This window comes from Centruroides sculpturatus, unplaced genomic scaffold (genome assembly GCF_000671375.1).
Source record: "Centruroides sculpturatus isolate CEXI.00-Female unplaced genomic scaffold, Cexi_2.0 scaffold659, whole genome shotgun sequence".
NCBI lineage: Eukaryota > Metazoa > Arthropoda > Arachnida > Scorpiones > Buthidae > Centruroides > Centruroides sculpturatus.
Window position 1 is genome coordinate 395,348 of NW_019384850.1, and position 13,782 is coordinate 409,129.

Genomic DNA, 13,782 nt, shown 5'->3' on the forward strand with positions numbered 1-13,782 from the left:
GATCACATCCAAAATGCCTCATTTTGCTTTTGCACTCCTTTCAAAATCTGGATCATTCGCTACAATTTGATCAACAATTTTGGTTATCGTTACCAAACTTTTTACTGAGGAAATCTGTAGAGACATTTTTTGGGTTCTTCATTTTCAGAATCACTATTTTCCAGTTCTACATGGATTTCTTGTTCTACCAGGTCTTGAAAGTCATTGTTGCTAAGACTCTCACCAGAAACCTGCAGTAATTCCTCAATATCCTTCTTGTCTACATTTCCTAGCCCTGCTGTATCATTAAGTTGACAATTTAGTCAACCTAACAATACAGTAATAGGCTCTTCTCGTTGAGAATTTTTGGATACCTTCATCCATAACTTCTTCCACACTTCATTCGTTCATTTATCAGTTAATTCTTGCCAAGCAAAGTCAATATTGCCTATGACATTCATGATGATATATTTTTTCCAAAATTGCACCAAACAAACATATATTTAAAGAAAGTACATCTTTTTGCTACCTTTTTCTGACTGGTTTGTGTTCATAAATAATCGTATAATGTACTAATCAATAAAATGCCATGATAATTTAAATCAGCATAAATTTTGAGCTTTTTTTTTAGGCTTCAAGCAGATGGCATGATATCAAATCAGCGTTAAGCAGGGTCTTACTGTATTTATATATAAATGTTTATAAGAAAAACATTTTAACATGTAATTAACTTCAACATTTTATTCTCTTTTCAAATAAAAATTCTATTTGTTTTTTAGTACATTTATGATTATTTTTAATAATATTTTTAAAAATAATAAATATACAATATTAATATCAATATTTTATATTTTTACATTTTATAATAAATATTAACGTGCTCTAATATATTTTTAAAAATATGAATAACATAATAATTTTTTTTTTTTTGAAATATTGTTTTTTTGAAATGTTGAAAGTGGAGGTGAATATCCCATATTATAATTATACGAATGAAAACGTGCCCAACGCAGTGCATAAAATTCTACAATGGGGACTTAAGTACATCCCGCCTACCAACACCAACCTCTTCCAGTTGATCCCAGCTACGTTAGCAGCACTCAAGTCTTGCCAGAAGGACCCTACATGTTCGCAAATGGAATTGTTCGTAATTACAAAGCTTGCTACGGCAAAACAAAGATCCAGCAAGCCCAATGGTTTTGTGGACCGTCGAGTGGTAGAACACTTCCTTGCGAAAGCCAACTTTAGACTCCTAATCTCTGACAAGGACCGGAGGTTTTGTGCTGTGCAGAGAGAATGACTTTTTAACCAGGGCCAACGAATTTCTAACGCAGTCACATTCCTCGGAGATGAGTGAGGACCCTACGCCGATGGTATTAAGGAAGGCAAGAAGAATTATCGCCTTACCGGGTGTTTCCTCAACCCTAACTGGGTTGCTTGATCCCCCTCCAATGTTGCGTGTCCAAGGTTGTTCTTTCAGCCAAAAACACATAAGACAAACTGGCCGTTACATCCGCTGGTAAACAAGCGGTCTCATCCCACCTACTATTTAGAAAAAGCACTTGCCAAATTCCTACGCGCAATAGTTCCGGGATCCCCATATGTTACTCCCTCTTCTGTGGAACTTAATAGATTGGTCAACATCATCTGAATTTGATTTGTGTGACTTAAGGAAGGACAATGCTGAGATATGTGAAATTTTGTTCAACTTTAGGAATAGAAAAATGTATTATATTGTATAGAGATGGGACTGACAATAACATCTGATTAAATTTATCAAATCAAAATAGATGCTTATTATAAATCTAAATATTGTATATATTATATTTACACCTAAATATATATTTTTTAATATTATTATTCTTTATAAGTTTATATATGTGTAATTCTTTTATGAAGACTGTAAATATGATTTAAAAATAAAAGCCTATTTAATTAATAGTATTTACTTAATTTTATATTTTGTTTACTAATTGAAAAATAAATATTTAACAGGTTGAACATGATTCTACTAAGTCAATGAAGACACTTCTTTTGATTGATTCTGTGAAATCAAGAATGCAAGAAGCAACCAAATCGCTAAAAGTATTTTATATTGTTTGATAACTTCATAATGAAAAATGAAATTATTATCCTAATTAATCATACATGTTTTAACTGCAAAAATATTTAAGATTACAAGTTGTAATATTAGACATCAATAAACAAAATTAATGGTAAAATATAATAATAGTAATAATCTATATTTAATAGGAAGCCGATAATTGGTCAACTTTATCTGCTGATGTGGAAGATGTTTTCCAAACTGGTGATATTAATGCTGTAAGAATTATGATTTAGATAAGAAAATAATGAATTAAAATTTTATTTTGTGATGAAATATATTTTAAATTTTAGATTGCTGCAAGACTAGTTGGCATGCAAAATAGTTTGGTAAGTTGTTTTTCTGTTCTATATTATTTTTATTTTACAAATTAAAATTATATTTAGTATTTTCTTTAAAAGAACTAAATGAGATATTACTATCAGATTTGGTTTGAAACAATTTATTCAGAAAATAGGGTATGTGGGATTGACTGTAATCTTAACTTAAACACACAGTTTTATATATTTTATAAGTTAAGTAAGAAATACTAATTTTAAATTTAAAAAATATATACATAAAATGAAGAATATATAAATTGTAAAATGCCTTATTTCTGATTTTGTGATATACATTTGTTATAAATTTTTGATCATTTAAAAATCAATCAATTCAAGAAGCAATTTCATTAAATTGTAAAATGTGTATGTATCAGGTTGTAAAGGTGAAATGTAATTCTGAAAAAATTTTATTGGTATTAACTCAACAATGATTACAGTCCAGCCTGGTAGGTAATCATCATCAATATCAATCATATCTCATCATCCTTGTTGCAAACTTTTAATCCCAAGAGCCTAGAATGATGGGTTTTTCTTTAAAGAAAGTTTAAAGCACCAGGTGTTGTCATTGAACTGTATATTGTCAATATGGTTCTGCAGATATGAAATAGATGGTAGTCGGTGCCAAGTCCAGGCTGTGAAGTGAATGAGGCAGAACCTCCCAGCCTAAACTGGTCAGCTTCTCTAAGGTTATCTTTGATCTATGTGCTGGCACATTATCATGGTGTTATTGGACTTTGTTAGCTTTTGGACAAAGTTCTTTGATATTGGTGATCCAAATGTTCACAGTAGACTTCTTTTGTAGCAGTGCTATTATTTGGAAGCTACTCCATCATGATAATGCCAAACAAATACAAATAATTGCTTTATTCTGCTCCATTGATCCTTTGACATTTACAACAGCTGGTTGTCCTTTGTTCACTTTGTAAATGCTTTAAAAAATGCTTTGCAGATGAGATTGTGAGTCTTCATTGCATTGTGGCCACTTTTGAAGTGATAGAGCAACAGCTTATGAATGTGTTGTTTGGAAGTTTCATATTGTCATGCATTGTTGATGCATCTATTTCCAATGAAATATTTAATCTTTCTTTGATTATTTTACTTATATACCCACATCAAACATTATTATAAAACATAAATATGCAAGCACATTTTAGATTCAAACATTTTGTTAAAAATAAAATGAAAAGTATACTTTTTATTTATACAGTTTAATATCATCTTTTTCTAGATTTGATTCATTTTTAAATTATTAAAAATTTTGTAACAAATACATTTCACAAAATGAATAAAATATTTTGCAATGCATATATTCTTTATTTATCAAGAAATTGATGATGAAACAAAGAAATTAAGTAAGAACAAAGACTATATAAGCTAATTTTATAAATTGAAATGGAAATAATATATCTTTGAAACTGTCTATCTCAAATCTCGCAGGAATGAGAAAAAAATTTGAGAAGACAGTTTTGAGATATAGAGGTTACTCCACAGTAAACAGTAATACGGTTTATTGGAGGTATGGTTTTTTATTAATACAATAGCAATATAGTACATACCTGTATTAGGTATAAATAAAACATTTTTGACATACCTTAAATGAAATAGTTTGTCAATAGTTTCTGATGTCTGACTTTCTTCATCCAATAAGATGCAAGCCACAGTCATAACTTCAGTGGTTTTGCAGATTTCAAAAGATGCAAAATATTGGAAAAGCTTATAGTAGAAAATACTGTGAATTATTTCCAGCACATTTGGATACATGTAATAATTAAGCAGCTTTTTAGTTGTTATTTTAATATGAAATATAATATTACATATTGAAAGAAAAATTTTACATAGCTAAGTAAATAATCTTGACATATTATTAGTGTGCAAAAATTTTTTTAATAAGGTTCATTCTTTTATTAGAAAAGTATTGAAAATTAAATCAGTTGCCTTCTTCAGATTTAAAAGTCAAAAACATTAATAATTTAAAGAATACATTTAAAAATTTTGGGATCTAGAGAGAATAATTGTAATTTGTCAAAAGAGCATGTGTTTAATGTAGTCAAAATTTGTAACTTATTGCCTACCAAAAAAAAAGAATAGAATAAATATTATATAAACTACTAACTGCTGAATAAATATATTTCAAAATNATGTATAAAAATTTGTAATAAGATACATAATGCGGTTATAATAAAATATTAATTTTAATTAATTTAAAGTGTGTTAAAATATGGCAATAGTCGCACAATATGTATTTATATTTTAGAAAATACAAGGGAAGCGGTGCTTCCACCACTTCCAAGGATGGCATGCCACTGCTGTGTAATAACTGTCCTCTTACAGAGCACTTCCACAGAAGAGTCAGTCACATAGATTGGTCACAGTCCTCTAATCATGTACTTTGAATGTTTGCAGCAAGCAAAGAGAACTTGGAAATTTAAAAAAAATTAATGGCATTTCTAGATGGTCTCTTAGATGGACACCTTTGCAGACATGCCAAACAGGACCTCTTCCATATAAGAGGAGGGATCTCACTGTCTGTTACATTTATAGTCAAATTCTTTTAACTCTTTAAACATAGGCATTATTTTTAGTCTAATTTTGTCCATGGAGATAATTGCACAAATAAAATGTTTTTTAAAATTGTATATATTTTTTGAATTTATGATAGAATCAATTTGTTTTTATTTTTAATTAAACATTATACCTAATGATCAATATTATTTTGGTGTGATTTTATAATATTAAAATGTTAACATGAAAATTGCAAATTATTAACATTTTTAAATTATTTTTTAAATCTAGTTCTATTTACTTTGTTAGACAGTTAGCCGTGATTTTTTACTTTAAGAAACAAACTGTGTCCTGTTTACAATAGAACCATAGTTAGAAAGGTTTTAAGTGAATGATCTTTTTCCCCTGAGAGTATCAAGTTTCAACCATGCTAATGCAGCATGTGATGTGATGATTAGTGAAAAAAGTTTAAATTGCATTAATCAAAGGTCAACTGTATATTTTCGTTTTATAATACATATAATGAAAGAAAAACATTAATAAAAAATAAATGAAATCAATAAAAACAGCAAAAAGTGTTACTATGTTGTTCAACATGGAAATAAAATGCCGTTTTAGCAATTTGGTTAATTCTCCATGACATTAACTCCTGTAAAATGGAAATGATTGAACTTTCCACTGGATGAAATCAGTGCAGCTATTTGTAGATATTGTAATGGTGGGGACCAGTTCTCTGATGAAATCTATGTAAAACTTGTATTGAATGTGTGGTTCAATTGAACTTTATGTTTATTAGAAAACAGGTTTATAAATAAAATATATATTTAATTAACAGTTTTAAAATATTAAAAAGTTGGCTCTATCTTGTATCCATAAAAATAACTACTTTTAAACCTATTTAGATGAATCCATTCATAAGGAAAGGGTTGTAAAAAACAGGTCAAGTTAACTCATCTCCAGTTATTGAAAGGTTAAAAGTATCATCTTCATCTTCTCTTCATCTGTTTTATTTGGCACAAAATGTGCCGCATGGTTATGCATAGCATTACCAGGCAGCAGATACAATATAGATTGGCAGAGGGTACATAGGTGAATTACATAAAATACAAGTGCAGAAAACTGCATACAATAAGTAATAATCATAAAAATGGAGGATACATGTGAAAAATATAGAGATAGACAAAAATTTCTACATTATATACAGATGGTGAGCATGAAATACATATAATGGTAGTACATATAATGCATATTTACATAAGGCATTTACAATAGTAAAAAAGAGGCAGCAATGACAGAAACAGATAGTGAGAACTAAGCTGCAGTACAATAGTGATCTTGTTGTACATGGCAATTAACTGCTTGAAATAGGATAAATGTTCTTGTTGTTTATGAGATGCTTGCACTTGCATGGCTAACTCTCCCCCTTGTCCAAGATGGCGAACCTCAAGAAGTGGCGAGGCATGGAGAGCATGGGACAATGGAATATGTAGTGCAGCGGAGTATCAGGAACATCGCAGATGGTGCAGAGATTACTATTATGTAGAGTGAACCTGTGGAGGTAGTTGAAGAAGCAACTGTGACCAGTGAAGAACTGGGTTGTAGTTAAGTCCAGTATGATCCAGGTGGTGTTAAACAGATCCTTAATAATAGGGAAGAACTGGTAGCAGGTAGAATTGTGATTAATATCCCATTGATGTTGCCATATTTGTAGTAGGTTTTCCCAAAGAATATGCTTAAGATGAGAAGGAGATAATTTATCATAGGTCTCCTCTACCTCTGGGTCAGCAGCAGCAGCAGACTTTGCCAAGAAATCTGTACACTCATTGCCAATGGTCCGATATGAGCCTTAGTCCAGGTGATGGAAGTAGCTGTTGTTGGAGTTTACAATGATGCTATGAATGTCATTGGTAACAGGGTGGAGGGAATGACTGTGAATAATCCTGGTAGCAGACTGATTGTTGGTAAAGATAGAGAAGTGCTGATTATTGTAGTTCAAATCTGTCCATTGTATAGCATGCAGAATGCCAATTAGCTCAGCTTGAAATATACTGCAGTGAGATTGTAACCGTTGCTGCTTGGAGAAAATTTCAAGATTGTTTTGTTAGACAACAAACCTGCAGCCAGTACCCACAGAGGATTTAGAGCCCTCCATAAATACATTAAAACAGTTGTTGGTGGCTGGAGCTGTCATGTGGAGCTTGATGAGGGTAGGGTTCACAGAAGCATAGAGGGACATAGGAGTCTCAATTGAATTGGCTGTAATACAGATAGAATCGATGTTGAGACTATTGCCCTGCATCAACTTCACCTTGTTGGATAACATATTAGTAACATTTATGGGTGGTTTTTGGAGATAACTTGCAGGGTTAAGAGCAACACAATAGAATACTCTAGGAAGCATAGAGCTGCATACAATTTAGGTAAGGGGAGAGTTAGATGTAGATATGAGGAAGGCAAGGAGAGCCTGGACTGCCAATGTGAAATTGAGTCTGTCTAAGCTCAGTCTAGCTATATATTCTGATATCTTCACTGACATGTAGAAATTGCTGTAGCACAGCTGCTGATTAAATCTACACATTATGTAAGAAATGGTAGTTTCTCTGCCTTGCCAAATTGCTATTTGGCAGGCAGAGTAACTCTTGTAGATGTACATATGAGGACTTCACTTACTGTGGTTCTGCTGCATCATGCAATTGTACTCTACAGTTATGTAGCTACTCCACACATTTGGACAAGTCCCTGATAAAACTGTTTTCCATTATGCTTCCTTAAACTTCAATTTTGAGTCAACATCATTGTTCTAACTTTATGAGTGCTATTGTAGACTGCTTGACAGTGTAGAGATGCATTTGTGTTGCTACCATACAGGTGCCTCACATGCAGGGTGGTTCCATTTAGTCAACACTATTAAATTATCAACCATCATATAATAAAATTATACAGTGAAATGTCAGTATAAGGAATGTGTTTAATGAAATTTTTGGATCTAGAAACCCCTGCCAATTTCTTATTCATTTCAATGCAAAAATGTTTCAGTTTAATGTTTTTTCATTCAACAAGTATATTTTACTTGTTGAATGAAATACTATAATTAAAAAATTAGGATAATTTAGTTAAATGCATCAGTTTAACATAATGAAAATTCTATATGTTACAAAATAATTGTTTCATTATAACAAAATCTATAAATGCATAAATCATTCATTATTAGTAAATGGTGAATATTATGTCAAACAGTCTGGCAACATTAATTTTAATCTTTGGTTATGGTTTTGTTTTGATGTTATTACTCTACAGTTTATTTCTTTTTAAGTTTATAAGAAAAATGGAGATAAGTCAAAAACAAAAGCAGTTTTCTTTGAAGAGAATAATAATTTGCACGCTATCTAATGTTTTATTACATTAGATAATATGCAAAAAGATATTAAATAAAACGATGTGCCTGATGACATACTGGAATGCTGTGTCACAGATTTTATCGAAAAAACTTTGATTAAAGAAACAACACACAAAAATTAGACTATTTTTAGCAGAAAATAATGGCTTCAAGCAGAAATAACAGTAAAAGAGGTAGGATTCCAACTAATTGGTACTACTACTGTATATTGTTATTTCAGTTGTTTGCTCGTAATATTTTTTGATAATTTTTATTACAGATTAATTTTAATTTAATATAATTTACATTCTTAAAATGTGAAATTTGGTTCCATATAAATTCTAATAGATAAATTGCATTTTTAAAAACTTTCTTAATTCAAAAAGTAAGAGATTATTTTATTATCAATAAATTTTTTTCAATGTTGTATTTTTGACTGTATTTAAATAACAAAGTTTCAGTATATTGAAAATATTTCGATGGTTCCCTCAATTTTGTTATACTGACATTTCACTGTATAATAAAATACAGTGAATTTTTAACTTTAAATAATGAAGATCATTACTTTCATGTTAATAAATTCTTAAAATCTTGGATTAATATTAACCAGTATTGGGGTGTTGATTTCTAGCAACTATTTCAATATCTATTTTTGTAATGTTCAGCATTTATTAAATATATCTAACATTTCCACTAAGTTTTCTTTTCTTTTTTTCTTTTAAATGTAGAATAATTTATGTATTTATTTTTATACTTTCACCATCATTTTACATACATTCCTAAACCATTTTAGATTTATGTTGTAAATTTAATCACTTTTTTTTGTTTAGAATTACATCATATATACAGTATTTACAACAATTCTTTCATTTATGTCAATTCTTTTAACATTTATTTTTAGTACTTTAAATCTTTTACTGTCTTGCTTTTCCTTCATTAATTTGTTGTTTATAAAATTTATTAATGATAATTTTCATAAATAAAAGAAATTAAATTCTATTGAACAAAGGTTCAAATTTAATAAACTTGTTAATAAATGTTAATAAATCCAAAATTTTGTTAGTGTCTTAAGCAGTAGTAAGTATATTCAAAAAATGTTTGAAAATAATAATTTTTAAATATTATAAAATTTTTACTGCCTTTGTTTAGGAAGTAAACAATGCTTTAGAAGTTACTTCTCAACAAGTCATGCAAGTAATTCCAAGGTGAAAATCATTTCATATTTTAATATGCTTGTGAAATGATATATTTTAAATTTTACCAATAATAGTGATGATTTATTTTTATTTATAATTATTGTTTTAATTAATATTTTTATATTTTTAATCATTCATTTTTTTAAACAAATAGAATAGTAAGGGAATTGGATGCAATGAGAGAAGAAGCATTGCTTTTAAAAGAACAAATGAAAACTGTAAAAGATGATATTACAAAAGTAATTATAAATATATTTAATTTATATTTTCTATAAAAGAATTATTGTAATTATGTGTTATTTTTGTTGTTAAATATTTTCTAAAAATTATTTTAATTTTTTAGAAATATTTTAGAATATCCATTTTTGAGAACATTATTAAATAAAAATTATCTATGAGTATATATCTCCCACATAAAAAATTAAATGACAGAGTTTTAACTCTGTCATTTAATTTTTCATTTTACTAATGAGAAGTTAAAGTTTAAATATTTAAGTAAAATACAGTTCTAACCTAACATAGAGTTAAATATAGTAAGAATTCTGTCATAAGAGAGTAGAATAAAAGTACAAGAACTGTATTCAGTAATATAGCATATAATGTAAAAAAGATTTTAATAAATGAAAAAGTAACCAAAGTATGAACCAAAAAAAACCCTACATATGGATATAGAGAGACCTTGATTATGCTCTTTTAACTCAATATTAAATTGGTTGTATTTGGAGAAAATTGAAACTGTGGAAAATTCATTATTTATTATTATTAGTTAATCTAATTAAGAATAATGATGTTCGTTATTATTACTATATTGCTAGTTTCATCTCAGATAAGAATCCCTATTAAAAATTGGCAAATACCATAACCAAAAAGATTTAACCTGCAATCTAATGAACAAAGACCAATTCTTAACTCATTTATATGGTTAATAATATATGTTAAATAACACATAAACATATGCACACAGAAATGTATAGTAATATATTAATATATATTAATTAGTTCATTTTTTCTATATTAATAGTTCATTTTTTGTGACAAAAGTCCTGACTTTTCTGAAATTCTTGTTTTTTTGTGATAAAATTGTGAAGTTTCATTTGTCGCTTTTTTCTTTCCTTAATAAATGTCGGTAGCAGAAGATCACATCCAAAATGCCTCATTTTGCTTTTGCACTCCTTTCAAAATCTGGATCATTCGCTACAATTTGATCAACAATTTTGGTTATCGTTACCAAACTTTTTACTGAGGAAATCTGTAGAGACATTTTTTGGGTTCTTCATTTTCAGAATCACTATTTTCCAGTTCTACATGGATTTCTTGTTCTACCAGGTCTTGAAAGTCATTGTTGCTAAGACTCTCACCAGAAACCTGCAGTAATTCCTCAATATCCTTCTTGTCTACATTTCCTAGCCCTGCTGTATCATTAAGTTGACAATTTAGTCAACCTAACAATACAGTAATAGGCTCTTCTCGTTGAGAATTTTTGGATACCTTCATCCATAACTTCTTCCACACTTCATTCGTTCATTTATCAGTTAATTCTTGCCAAGCAAAGTCAATATTGCCTATGACATTCATGATGATATATTTTTTCCAAAATTGCACCAAACAAACATATATTTAAAGAAAGTACACCTTTTTGCCACCTTTTTCTGACTGGTTTGTGTTCATAAATAATCGTATAATGTACTAATCAATAAAATGCCATGATAATTTAAATCAGCATAAATTTTGAGCTTTTTTTTTAGGCTTCAAGCAGATGGCATGATATCAAATCAGCGTTAAGCAGGGTCTTACTGTATTTATATATAAATGTTTATAAGAAAAACATTTTAACATGTAATTAACTTCAACATTTTATTCTCTTTTCAAATAAAAATTCTATTTGTTTTTTAGTACATTTATGATTATTTTTAATAATATTTTTAAAAATAATAAATATACAATATTAATATCAATATTTTATATTTTTACATTTTATAATAAATATTAACGTGCTCTAATATATTTTTAAAAATATGAATAACATAATAATTTTTTTTTTTTTGAAATATTGTTTTTTTGAAATGTTGAAAGTGGAGGTGAATATCCCATATTATAATTATACGAATGAAAACGTGCCCAACGCAGTGCATAAAATTCTACAATGGGGACTTAAGTACATCCCGCCTACCAACACCAACCTCTTCCAGTTGATCCCGGCTACGTTAGCAGCACTCAAGTCTTGCCAGAAGGACCCTACATGTTCGCAAATGGAATTGTTCGTAATTACAAAGCTTGCTACGGCAAAACAAAGATCCAGCAAGCCCAATGGTTTTGTGGACTGTCGAGTGGTAGAACACTTCCTTGCGAAAGCCAACTTTAGACTCCTAATCTCTGACAAGGACCGGAGGTTTTGTGCTGTGCAGAGAGAATGACTTTTTAACCAGGGCCAACGAATTTCTAACGCAGTCACATTCCTCGGAGATGAGTGAGGACCCTACGCCGATGGTATTAAGGAAGGCAAGAAGAATCATCGCCTTACCAGGTGTTTCCTCAACCCTAACGGGGTTGCTCGACCCCCCCTCCAATGTTGCGTGTCCAAGGTTGTTCTTTCAGCCAAAAACACATAAGACAAACTGGCCGTTACGTCCTCTGGTAAACAAACGGTCTCATCCCACCTATTATTTAGAAAAAGCGCTTGCCAAATTCCTTCGCGCAATAGTTCCGGAATCCCCATATGTCACTCCCTCTTCTGTAGTTGCTAAATCCACCATTGCTTCAAGTATTGGGGCACTACAGCCATGCACCTATACCTTCTACAAGCTAGATGTAATATCCTTATATCCTTCTGTGCCCACCTTTGAGGCTGTAATGCTGGCTAATTCGCTGCTTCTAAAAGAGGGCTTTAGCATCCAACAGGTGCTCGATATACGTGATGCCCTCACCTTCGTCACCGAGCACAATTACTTCTGTTTCAATCGAAAGATCTATTTGCAAAAACAAGGGGTCCCAATGGGTTCCCCTTTATCCGCTATCCTAGCGGAACTTGTTATGAGAGAGATAGAGCGCAGAACGTTCGATTTCCCGCTTGCCATCCATTACCCGAGACTGTATTTGCGTTATGTTGACGACATCCTCATAGCATGGGAGGACACAGAGGAGTCGTTCCTCATCTTCATGCAACAACTCGCAAGTATATATCCTTCCATCAATTTCACTTGGGAAAAAGAAAGGGATGCGGAAGTAGCGTTCTTAGACTTGCATATACGTAAATTCGCGGAAGGACTACAATTCTCGGTCTATCACAAATCTGGCATGGCCCCGCACATTATACCAGCTGAGGCCTTTCAGCCTTCTCGATACGTTAACACTGCCATTGCCTCCCTTGTCAGAAGGGCTTATTTACTGTCGTCTACGCAGGAGCTGATAAACGTCGAATTAGAGATCATCGATATGGCGGTACGCGCTGCGGGCTTTTCACGTGCAAAGTTTACGTATGTGCTCAATAAGGTAAACAAGGCACTGTTTCCATGTACTACTTTATGCAGCAAAAGAGAATCTTCAAAGGTTCAAGTAGCGTTGCCTTACTTTGGACCCATATCTTTACGTATCTGCAGAATCTTTAAGCAGCACAACCTTGTTCTACCTTTAACCCCACTTCCAAGCCTACGCAAACTTATTTGCAATGATAGAGACAAATTTTCCATTCTTGAGAAATCGGGGGTCTATGCTGTACCGTTGGAAAATCAGGCAATGGGAGTAAATACAAGATATATCGGGGCCACCACTAGAATGCTTTCCAGCCGCCTTGATGAGCACCAAGACGATGTTATGAGGGGAAGACACACCACCGAGCTCGCAAAAAAGGTACTTGAGCAGGGTTACAACCCGCTATGGTCCCAAGTGGTTATGCTCAAGAGCTGCAAAGATCGAAAAACTGTTTTTATATGGGAATCTCTCCTCACTACCACCTTGGACACTTGCAACACCCCTACCCTTGAGCTGCCCAGTGTATGGGTCACGTTGTATAAGCGATTAAGCGAGTACTCGTAGTCTCTAGAATGCATGCAGCGAGAGCATAGCTCTGCGCATGCGCCAGCTCGCACTTCACGGAGCTATCTGCTCGTTCGGCTTTCGAATTATGTTTAAATTTCTACGTGTTCTTAACGGCTTTAGCACAATTTCAATTTATATTACGCGTTCTATTTTGTGTTCGATAATTTTTGTCTAAATCGCCTGAGGACGACGACAATAAGCTCGTCGAAAGTACTAGCGATAATAAAACGCATATAACGCCGAACTCAGTGTTTTTGTTTTTGTTTATTA

The 13,782-nt window shown here is 31.4% G+C and overlaps 1 protein-coding gene across 1 annotated transcript in view; it reads left to right on the forward strand.

The window, feature by feature from the left end:
* LOC111630466 (conserved oligomeric Golgi complex subunit 7-like) overlaps positions 1 to 13,782 on the forward strand; it is a 59,057-nt gene that overhangs the window by 10,938 nt on the left and 34,337 nt on the right. The window contains exons 6-10 of the mRNA XM_023374565.1: positions 1,975 to 2,064; positions 2,233 to 2,301; positions 2,377 to 2,412; positions 9,431 to 9,486; positions 9,632 to 9,716. Coding sequence (XP_023230333.1) covers positions 1,975 to 2,064; positions 2,233 to 2,301; positions 2,377 to 2,412; positions 9,431 to 9,486; positions 9,632 to 9,716 — 336 coding nt within the window. The remainder of the gene's footprint in view (positions 1 to 1,974; positions 2,065 to 2,232; positions 2,302 to 2,376; positions 2,413 to 9,430; positions 9,487 to 9,631; positions 9,717 to 13,782) is intronic.